The 11655-nt window shown below is 39.2% G+C and overlaps 1 protein-coding gene across 2 annotated transcripts; it reads right to left on the bottom strand.

Moving 5' to 3' along the window:
* Positions 1 to 1933: 1933 nt before the first annotated feature.
* Positions 1934 to 10965, bottom strand: NR2F1 (nuclear receptor subfamily 2 group F member 1). 2 transcript variants are annotated; one of them, XM_075593122.1, is made up of 3 exons: positions 8876 to 9122; positions 7607 to 8134; positions 1934 to 2995 (listed from the first exon to the last, which is right to left on the bottom strand). In XM_075593122.1, exons 1-3 carry the CDS (start codon positions 8886 to 8888, stop codon positions 2715 to 2717), a joined length of 822 nt encoding a protein of 273 aa, XP_075449237.1. In that variant the 5' UTR covers positions 8889 to 9122; the 3' UTR covers positions 1934 to 2714. The 2 variants fall into 2 exon arrangements, with proteins under 2 accessions (XP_075449237.1, XP_075449232.1); XM_075593117.1 differs by lacking the exon at positions 8876 to 9122 and adding an exon at positions 10363 to 10965 and having other exon boundaries at positions 1935 to 2995.
* Positions 10966 to 11655: the final 690 nt, after the last annotated feature.

The following is an 11655-nucleotide window of genomic DNA, read 5'->3' as shown; positions in this document are numbered from 1 at the left end:
ATCTATCTATCTATCTATCTATCTAACTATCTATCATTTCTATATAACCATACACCTCGAATAGCACTCAAAAAAAAAAGTTTAAACAATGGCACAGAAAAGGTCAAACATATGTCTTTCACACACCAAGTTTCGGAATACACTGCTGGTCCAAAATAATTATCTGGGTGGTGTGGGAAATAACCTCTATTAAATGCTAAGCGTTTTCTACACTTTCTGCTTAAACTTGAATAAATAATGAAAAACACCATCATGACAATAATACAATTAATGGTTGTCACATATAAACCGAGTCTGCTTCCACCTTGTTGAGAGAGAAAAAGTATAAAATGTCTTAGTACACTTTCAACACTTGTATTGCATCAAAAGACAAAACGGATGGGTTGTTGAATAATTTGCAAGCGTTATATTTATGAGCCAAATGTCTAATTTGCACATCAGTATTGGTGCTATCAATGGCACATCAATATAGGCCTCCGAAGATTATATCTTATTCTGAACAATTCGTTTGATGTATCTCTCTCCCCCTCTTTCTCTCTCTCCCCCTCTTTCTCTCTCTGCCTCTCTCTCTGTGTCTGTGTTTTTCCATGAAGCTAGTTATGCACACATATCACACTTAAAACGAGAGATGATGTCATATGTTCATCCTAGCTGACCACGTTTTGATTAACACAGCACTTAGAAAAGAACTCCAGCTTCAAAAATGGACCTATATTAATTAATGCACAGTCTAAAACATTTAATATCTATTTTGTAATTTCGGAATAGCCTTCTACAAGTGCCAGACTACCGTGCATGTCCTCTTTTTTATATATACAACAGTGTGTGTGTGTGTGTGTCTATATATATATATATATATATATATATATATATATATATAGACACATACACACACACTGTTGAATGTAACATTCTTGCTAATGCAAATAATCTGCGTTGTATGAACTGCAAATGAGAGAATAACAGCGTTGCCAATAACTTCGCAAATTGAAAATCCTACCTTTCCGGGTTTGTTTGGGGGTGTTATTTTTTTTTACAGATCCAGCTTTATTAATACGTTAAGAAAGAGCTCCCTTGGCAGTATGTGTTCCTACAGATCTGTCTCAGATTCTATAAAACATTAATGCACTGAAAGCTGTTACAGAGACCTGCAGCAGCAGCAGCAGAAGCCATACGCATTGTGTGAAGCCTTTACCTTCAAAGGATCTCTATTATGGGAGCGATTTTTAAATTAAAATTGTGTGTGTGTTGGATGGGAGCAGGGGAATGCACATATTTCTCATTCTCATTTCTTATAGCTCCAATACAATGAAACCTATGGAATATATATACACCACCCAGTGAGCAAAAACCTCGGGTAAGATATCTATATTAATAGATTGGGAATACCCGTTACACGGAGAGGTAGGAGTAAGTTATACAATTGCTTGAAATATAGCAAAAATGGGGTCATATCTTATTGCTCATTGTTAGCCACTCAGACCTTGGAAAAGCCTGTCGATCCTATACAATCGAACAGCACACACTGTACAATTGCTACATCTCTTGACAATATATTCTTTGTTGAACATAAAGTAGAATAACCATCACTACATGTACACATCACATTTTAAGAAACTGCTTTTAAATGAAATCACTGTAGCACACACCCAGAGAGAAAAAGAGAGACTGATCTAAAACAAAACGTGGCCACAAATGTTCACAGAAGTATCCATCAATCACCAAGATAAATGAATTAACTGATTAAATGATCTAGGATAAAAAAAAAAAGCAAATAATTTGTGGATATATTGATTTGTGTTCTCAATGCTCAGCTAAATCACACAATCACTGCAATTTTATGCCATTGGGTTGTTTTGCAAACTTCAACATTGTCTGCAAGTCCTATTATTCCAGGGACCACCAAGGGGCATTTTGGATCATGTCATACAACACAACACATTCTTTTGCTAAAGTCTTTTATTTTGTTTAAATTCTCACTTCAATTTTAATTCTTGAAGAACATAGCTTCGACAACATATATCGCACTCATTATAAGAAGCAAAGGGTTATATCAAAAAATTATTAGTAGAGAATTACAGGAAACCTGGTTTGGAACCAGAAAAAAATACAAAACAGATATAGATACATAGACACAGGACAAGTTTTTTTTTTAATAAGTACTTGGAAACTGTTATTTCCCCTAACTCTTATTTCTTGCTTTCTTTATGCGCATACAATGTTTTAAATTTTAGCAAAAAATGAAAATAAAGACTAATATTTTACAAAATCAACAACGATGTCCATGGTAAGTATGTGCGTGTGTATTTTACACAGGAGTTCTTGTCAGTTCCATGTATTTCTGTACAGAGTAAATCCAGTCCACAGTATATCCACGATGGTCCATATTCTTTTTTTTGACACACACACACACATATATATAAATATATATATAAATATATATATAAATATATATATATATATATATATTTATATATACAGTATATATATATATATATATACAGTATATATATATATAGTTCCCCTTGGTCCTTTTTTGTGTGTTTTCTTTTGCACAGTTTTCCATACACATGAAGTCCTTTCTTTAGTCATATCCTAAGAAGTCTTTAATAACCAAGTATACCTCCCACCATATTTGTTCGGGTTGCATTTCAGTTTAATGTTCTTGCCATGATTGAGGTCCTTTTTTTTTTTGTTGTCTCTTTTATTGTTCTCTAGGAACATTGGATTGACATGTAAGGCCAGTTGAAGCTACTTCCAGATAGTAACATATCTCTGATGAGGGTTTCTATTGGGGTTTTACCTACCAAGCGGACGAAGAAGAGCTGTTCGATGACAGAGGAGGACACTGTACGCAGGGAGGGGAGCCTCAGTAGTAGTTTACCGAACCGGCTGGGCTGGTTGGGGTATTGGCTCCTGACATACTCCTCCAGGGCGCACTGAGACTTCTCCTGCAGGCTCTCGATGTGGGCAGCATCTGACAGACCACAGGCATCTACTCGGGAGCCACGCATCAAGGATTCATGGTGGAGAAAACAATCACATAGGGCAAATAGTTAGTATGGCACAAGGGCCTAGCAATCACATCCAATACCTGTCACCTCAATCACACACCTAAAAGAAGCACTGCTAGAATGCACGCGGAAGTCATTCAGTGCAGAGAGGAGGAGGAGGCTGGTATGCAATGCACTGCAGGTCCTTTCAATGCTATACAGATAACAACACTACATAGAGAAACGGACACCAGCTAATATGCTTACACACAGGCAAAGTCTCCAAGTATACAATTGAACCATTCATTGACTATTAAATATGAAATCTTAAACAAACACACACACACACACACACACACACACACACACACACACACACACACACACACACACACACACACACACACACACACACACACACACACACACACACACACACACACACACACATTATTATATTATTATTAAGTAAATAAATGCAGACACCCAACCCTATAATCAACACAATGAGACTCCCTAGTCTAGACCACCAGTGTATGCAATCCCCAAAGCACCAGACCTTTTGTTTTGCTTCCTCATCTTTACCGAACTAAAAGATAATGATCTGAAGCGTTATTCCAGATCTGAAGCGTTATTCCAGATCTGAAGCGTTATTCCACCTGCCTGTCCCACCTTAGCTTGCAAGAATCCGTCTTTTCTATATTGCTACTGCGCATTGCTTTTATAATAGTGGATGTCTGCAGCAACCAGATTGAGCAAGTTGTCTTATTCAAGTCAAATAACGCCGGCTGCGTGTTGTAATATTAGGTAACATGTTAAAATACTAAACAACGGCATTGATATTGTTTCTACCTATGATGGTGACAGGGGCGGAAATACAAAGTGTAGAGTACATTGGCAGCATGTGAAAAGTACACAACGTGGTATATATTCCAAATAGTTACATTTGCCACATCTTAATATAACTGTTAAATAATCTAGAGGGATAGGACAAGAAAGACATCTGCAGGAAGGACAGAGAGAGGAGGAGAGACTGCACTCTCAGGGCGCACAGAGTGAGGTCTCCCTCACTGCAAGATCCTCTCTACATCACATCTATACACTCATATCACCTTTGTAGTTAAGCATCTATTAGTATTTATCAGCTTAATACTTTATATTTATAACATAAACCCAAACACGGGGCTATGCCAAATCGGCTGGTTAGACTGTGAAATGCCAACGGTAAAAGGTGATTTCATCAGTGAAATGTAAAGCCTTATTTATTAACTGGAGGTCATTTTTGTATGTATGATAAAGAATTAACATCAAATATATTGAAATTGTAAACAAGTTAAAAAACAAACAAAAAAAAAAGGTCAAGTCTTTTATACTGATCAAAGTCCGACTTTAAAAAATAATCTATCACTTTTGATAACTGTTATATAGAAAACTGGGCAAAAAAGAAAGGACTTGATTCGGATGTTTAAATACCCGATGATGAAAGTATGTAAAATAATTAGATTTCTTTTGGCAAATCACATGGAAAAAAAAAATCTGTGATCAGGACTACAATAATAAAATTGCCCCGAGCAAAATGCAAATAAAACAAATATAGTGTAAGAACTTCTAATCAGCTCTTAGATATATCTCCACCTTAATCATGTTTTTAATCCACTATAGTTGACATACACTTCTGTTTTACAGTATCAGTGTATCTATGTACATTCCCCTTAATAACTACAGTGATGCAATATAACAGGCCTGTATGTGCAGTGTACTCATTAACTCACCTAACCCAGTCTATCATTTCAGGTGTGCCTGGATTTCTTACATTTGTCATGTATTTACTTTGATATTGATTCATAATCAATGTCCTCAAATATTCTTCTGGAAGTGGCCCACTGAGTAGAGCAGTATGCTTTTGCACCTATAACACTTAGTATCCGTATTGGTGGGGGACACATGAGAAGATGTATATTAAATATGACCTTTACCCAGTAGAATTGAGAAAAATAAATTGAACAAAGTACTGTAGAAACAAAAACGTTTTTTTTTTAATGTAGAAAAAGTTGGAAGTGGCGCATACACACGTACAGTAATAATGGTGTATGTACACACTGGTGTATTAGATGTTTGGGAAAATGTAAAATATTCCTAAATCTATTGTTTTACTTTAAAAGTTTGTTGCCAGGGCAAAGTACTTGATTCAGTGGTAAGAAAATAAACAAAAGTGTAATTACAAAGCAAGAATACTTTCATTGTAACTTTGATAGTCAATGTTTAGCGTTGTTCAAAGTATCTGACTTTTTTGGTAATGTTTGCCAATATATTTTTTCGAAATATTTTGCATAATACAAATATTAGCCTGAACTGCCCCTGCTGCTTAATGTATGGTCCCCAAAACGAATGCATTAGCATCCTCTCCCACTAACAACATATTGGTAACACTGCTTAATTTTAAAGAAGTATCCGAAAACGTAAGTTTTTAAGGCTGAGTGGATTTGTTATATCAACATTCACTTAGTGGGAGACTTTCATGGGATCTTTCATTTAGTTTATGATATATTTGTGGGATATAAATTAATAAAGTAAAGGGGGAAGTATGGGTCACGACCTAACCTTTGGATGGTTTCCAACATATCAAAGGTTTAGAATCCGGAGTCAAAATGTGAAAACCACAAAACGGGAGCTCAGCGCCAGCTGTGAATACTTAGCCTTAGAAAACTAATTTTTAAATTATGATTTAAAATTGCGTTTTCGTCACTTAAACTTTATTTAAAAGTTGGAGAAAGCCTTTTCAGTCAATTCCCCACTGGCTAGCAATCAAAACAAGTTTGGTCAAAAGTTGCAGTGTGCATGTGTGTTGGGGGAGGGGAAATTTTCCGAGGTAAAGTAAAGAAACCAAATGTCTACTGACAGTAGCATATCCATGTTCAATTATTCAAAGGCTGTAAGTATACAATACTTTTATATCTTCAGTACTGCATGGCTTACACTAATATTTTAAATGGTACTGATTTATAGGCAGGGAGTACTTTGAATGAGCAAACACTAAAATAGCTGGGGTTTTTTTTCTGTTCCTCAACTGTTGCTGAAGGGAAGTTTCATATTTACAGGTCTCTGTTATTGACAGAGGTACAACTTTGCAATTGTATCTTTCATTGTGGGCCTGTACGCAATTTATTTCTAAATGAATCCATAGAAAATAATTCCAAGATCGGTAATTTATAATTCATCATCATTTTAAGTGTATCATTCTTCTATAAAAAAAAACAACAACAGCAAAGAACACCATTTCTACTAAGAATGTGTTTTAGGCATATACCTTGGTGGTGCATTATAAGATTCCCCATTTGCTTTGAAGTTACCCACGTTTTCTTCTGCAAATAAATATTCCCTCTAACACTGCATGACTGCCTTTGTACAGAAAGTAAAGGGGGGCAGTCAACGTACATGCTGCCTCTGACCACCATGCATACAGATTAGATAGCAATGTCTAAATACATTATCTGATGTTCACACCGATATTAATACTACATTTGGTGCATTACAATATTGTGCACGTTTAAGAGCCATTTAATACAATGTAAATACTATTTTTCATGCACGAATGGCAGCTGAAATACAAATAAATGGACTGTATACTGCTTACTGCTGAACAGGGCCCCTTACTTGTTTTGCATCTTTGTGGAAGAATGATTTCTATTTTATTCATGTGCGGTTTTAAGTCGGATTTACTGAAAGTATTTAATGAATCTTTATGAAAAATGTATTGTAGAGAATAATTAAAGGGAAGTAGAGGTGTTCCTCAATAAATGAATAATCTGAATGTGGGTTTCTTTTCTTTGTTTACATGTGGCAGCCATGCAAGCTGCTGTTTCCATGCATCTCTCATTAAATATGTCTTGTAATAGACGCAGTTTAAGCGATTGTGCTTCTTGATTACCCCAAAGGTTGATGTAAGGATCCATCACACAAAATATGATCATGTATGCATCCGTGTAACCACTGCCTTCACTTAATTTGCTGTTTTCAGACAATCTGTTAAATATTTAATACGTGTGGTTTCCATAGCAAGATGGTGTAGAGATGGAAGTGTAGCTTGTGTTTTGTATCGCTTTTACATTTCTAAAATTGTCTTTATTTTACCATTAGTATTTCCTGTCACAGTAAACATCAGTTCTTTCCAATGGGAATTAATCGACTGATAAGAAAAAGGGGATTGATCTCTATTTTACAGAATCATGTTTGAACTGATCCTAGCTTCAACGTCTTTATTGAGAACCTGATTAAATGCTACAAGCATCACTAACACACAGTCTCATAAAAATATGCACAAGCACATTCAGGCACACAGGCAGGATCCAATTTCATAAATCTGACAGCAAAACGCTTCAATACTGCTGGCACCATCCTCACTGCAGATCCGGCCCTACAGTACATCACATCTCCTATGATGGCAGAGAAATCCCTTGTCTTGTGGGGGGTGAGATATTGCCAAGGGAGCATCCCAGTTGGGATCCCACTGCCACCAACCTGGGCTTTCAGATGTATGTGTTTGTTTGGCTGGGTATGTGGTTGTGTCCATCGGACAAGACCCCTTACCCACCCCTAATACACCCTTCACTCACCTGATGTGAATAGGACGATGGCTTTGATACAGCTGTACTCAGCAGAGTCAACGTGAAGGGCCTTGAGCTTCTCCACTTGCTCTTGGAAGATTCGAATGTGGTCCATAAAGGCCACCACTCGGTCAGCGGACATAGGGGATGCATGGAGGCCAGCAGCGGCCAGTAGAGGGGCCACGTGAAGGGGCATGGAGCACTGGGCTGCATTCAACACAAACAGCTCACTCCAAGTCAGCCTGAGAAGAGCCACCTGGTCTGTGATCTGGAGGTCTGGGAAGAAGGGGATGTTCCTGGCCCATTCCACGGCGCTGAAGAGTAATCGGGCCGCCAGCTCGCAGATGTTCTCAATGCCCATGATGTTGTTTGGCTGCATGCACTGGCTGCCATAGCGGGAGGTGGGGTAGGGCTCAGCCCGCAGCAGTAGCGAGATGTATCCGGAGAGATAGCAATGGCCGTTCAGGGGATCCCCATTCGTCAGTGCATACTGGCCTGGGTTCGGCTGGGTTGGAGGCATTCTACCTCGCTGAACCGCTGACAAAAACAAAGAGAAAGGAGAGGAAATGTGCAACCAGGGCTGGAGAAAACATCAATTACTGACATTATATATATATAAAAATACATGTATATATATATATATATATACATATATATAAACATATATATATTGATGGGCATATATATATATATATATATATATATATATATATATACACACACACACACACACACACACACACACACACACACACACACACACACACACACACACACACACACACACACACACACACACACACACACACACATGTAATATATATACACACACACACATAAATACATACATGTGTGTGTGATTTCAATGGCATATCACATACAGAAACACAACACTGAAAATGCATTCCCATTCACTGCACAGTGATTTTTAACAATTAAGTTATCTTATTGAAAACAAACACTAAAAGCACAAACAATGCAGCCCACTGTCAGGATGTAGTCTGCAAACATAACATTACAAAAAATGTCAATGCAGATGCTTTTTTTTTTTAATCTGTTGCTGGTGTATTTTGTATTGGCAACAAATTCAGCTTAATATATCCGCTGACGACAGCATAGGACATAACATCTCTGCGATTTACTCTGCAATAATTACATCCATGTACTATTTTGCAGTAAGGGTAACTTTTCCCTAAACAGAAGCACCATTAATTTCAAACATACAAAAGATATATTAAAGATGATAAATCGTGTAAAAATAAAAAAGAAGGAGCTCACAATAGTAAAACATTCTGAGCTATAAGCCATCAGTAACTCAATGAATATATTTAAAGCTTCCTGCATGTGCAAACCATGCCCTCCGTCTGCAGAGTGAAAGCACAAGCTGCAAAACACAATATTCATTAACTGTCCCAATGCAAAACCTTAGCATGCTTATTTATGCTGGCAGTTCTTAAAGCTGACCAAAGTTTATTTGATGTGTGCTCGTGCCCGACTTGAACAGTGCCAACTATTTTATCTGCTATGTACAAAAAAAAAATACATTTAAATAGAGGGTGCAATTACCTCATTTGCTATTATGTTATATGATTTTTTTTTTTTAATTACTAGTTTGATAGATATTTCTTACTCTCTGGTCACCGATGCATTCTGCAGTCCTCTTTTAACACAACTATTCCCTTCCTTTGCAATTGGATTTCAATAATTATATCTTGTCGGTTTGGGTTGATGTTTTATATTCGAATACAAACAGTTGAAGGGTCCAGAAAAGGAAAGAAGAAAAAGACTGCCCGAAAAGTGTTCTCCTGTCTCAAATCCCCCTTTAAAAAAAAAAAAATCGCTTGAAAATATTTGACTAATTGAGGGACCAGAGAAAGGATTTTAGGTTGAGCATTACATGATTTGCAATGAAACATTTATGACACCCTCTAGTTATGTTTTACTGAAGCTATTATGTACATGGCTGATTGAACTGCCTAACAGACTCTGTGTGTTTCTATCCCCATGTCACCCACCAGTAAATATTGCCAGATGAAAATAAAACAACTATACTCAAACTTTAAGCTCCAACTGGAAAATATGTGTGAAAAAAAAATCCGCCTAATAGAGACAATATATCCTGCTTGTAATCGGAATGGCTCATTAATTATGTTGTAAATTTCTCCAAAAAAAATGATGCTCAGTTTAAGGAGAGGGTGGACATTTTGCAGAGACAAAATGAACAGCATGCTGAAATAATCAACTGAGCTGTGACAACATTGTCCTACCTCAAACTTCTCTCTCCGAGAGGAGGACATGTGTTTTAACAAGGCCAAGTCTTGTTCGGGACAGGGAACACTAATTAAAAAGATTAGTACGATTCACATCACTTTCCAAAGTGCTCTAAATGCATAATGTTTGGGGGTTCACGTTTTAAAGAGAATTGGTGCTGAAAATAGTGGATCCCCAGCAGAAGTTTTTTTCTCTCTCTGTGTGTGTCTGTGTTTTAACGATGACAGTAAAAATAATGGAGGCAGCACATCTATAGAAGGATCAGCCAACATCCCACAGCATGCTTCCACAGACAAACACACACACAAGGATAACCACACAGGGAGAGCTACGATTATTAATATTAATAGCATCACAATGGTAGAAAGGGGGGGGGGGGGGGGGGGATGGCACACCAGCAAGTCAACAACAGCAACAAAAAAAAATGCATCAACATTTTAACACTAGCCCCCCACATCCACATCCACACACATTGCAACAGAAGAAATATTCACCTTCCCTCCTCATGCCCACTTTGAGGCACTTCTTCAGGCGGCAGTACTGGCACTGGTTGCGGTGGTGCTGGTCTATGGGGCAGTTCCTGTTGGCACGACATGTGTAGGTTAAGTTCCTGCGGACGCTCCTCTTGAAGAAACTTTTGCAGCCCTCGCAGGTGAACTGGCCGTAGTGTTTGCCGCTGGACTTGTCCCCGCACACCACGCACTCGATGTGCTGCTGCTGCTGCTGGCCCGAGCCTTGCTGCTGCTGGCCCTTGTCGTGCCCGGCCGTGCCCGGGGTGGCCGGTGCTCCTGGCTGGCTGGGGGTCTGCGGGGTGTGGGGGGCAGCGGTAGCCGGTTCCCTGGCCGGCTGGGTTGCCCCCGGGTTGGGGCCTCCTCCCGGGTTCCCCCCGGCCACGTCCTCCTGCGGATCTCTCCAGCTGCTAACTACCATTGCCATATCTCGGGCCCAACAAGTACTGGAGAGCGAGCTGATCGCCGAGGTGGTCTGGGGGGGCTTTATTTTGGAGGAGGAGGAGAAGAAGAAGCTGGCTGTCTCTGCCGTGGTGACCGCGGATGGGAGCCGTCTCCTTTGATTTTTTTTTTGTGTTAAGGGCTTCCCCCCCCCTCCCACCACCACCAGCCCACCCCCCCCTTTTAAAACACCCCCCCCCCCACCAAAAATAAATAAATAAATTTATCAAATAATATACCTCTATTATTTTATATGACTGGGAGAAATCGTGACTCTTATTTATTTAATTGGTGTTTGCAAGCCAATCCTCTCCCCCCCCACCACCCCCCACCCACCCTCCCTTGTCTTCTTTCCCCTTGTCTCTCTTTTATTTGGTCCTTTCCCTGGTGTCGGAGTTGCAAGCTGGGTGAGGAGCTGGTGTCTCAGCTGGAGGAGGGTTCAGCGGCGGCTGCTGCTGCTGCTGGGGAGGAGGCGGCTGCAGGATTCACAACCCCAATGTCCCCAATGCAAAGAAGCGAACACATAGGATGCTGGCCAGGGGCAGGACCGAGCTGCTGCTGCTGCTGCTGCTGTAGCTGCTGCTGCTGTAGTACAGCGCTGATCACAGTGCAGTTGGCCGTGGCTTCTATGGGAGGGAGGGATGCAAGAAAGAAAAAAAAAAAAGAATAAATCTTTAAAAAAAAAAAAAAAAAAAAAAGGGAAACCGATCAGGGTTTGTAAGTGTCCGGGGGCCAAATCCAGGGCAAAACGCAGCCAGCCATTCAAGGAATCAGTCTCTGAAAAGCCTGATCCAGAGGTAGTTCAGACAGTTTCCTTTTTTTTTTTTTTTTTGCTTT

Source organism: Ascaphus truei, chromosome 1 (genome assembly GCF_040206685.1).
Source record: "Ascaphus truei isolate aAscTru1 chromosome 1, aAscTru1.hap1, whole genome shotgun sequence".
In the NCBI taxonomy this organism is placed as follows: Eukaryota; Metazoa; Chordata; class Amphibia; order Anura; family Ascaphidae; genus Ascaphus; species Ascaphus truei.
Note: the sequence above shows the minus strand (reverse complement) of the source record. Positions and strands in the feature narration are given on the sequence as shown.

Excerpts from the sequence above, each read along its gene's own strand:
- NR2F1 (XM_075593117.1), bottom strand. The coding sequence starts at position 10,804 with ATGGCAATGGTAGTTAGCAGCTGGAGAGATCCGCAGGAGGACGTGGCC. Across the intron at positions 8,135-10,362 it reads AGTGGGCATGAGGAGGGAAG|CGGTTCAGCGAGGTAGAATG; the intron begins GTGAATATTTCT and ends TGTTTTTGTCAG. Across the intron at positions 2,996-7,606 it reads CATCGTCCTATTCACATCAG|ATGCCTGTGGTCTGTCAGAT; the intron begins GTGAGTGAAGGG and ends GCTCCCGAGTAG.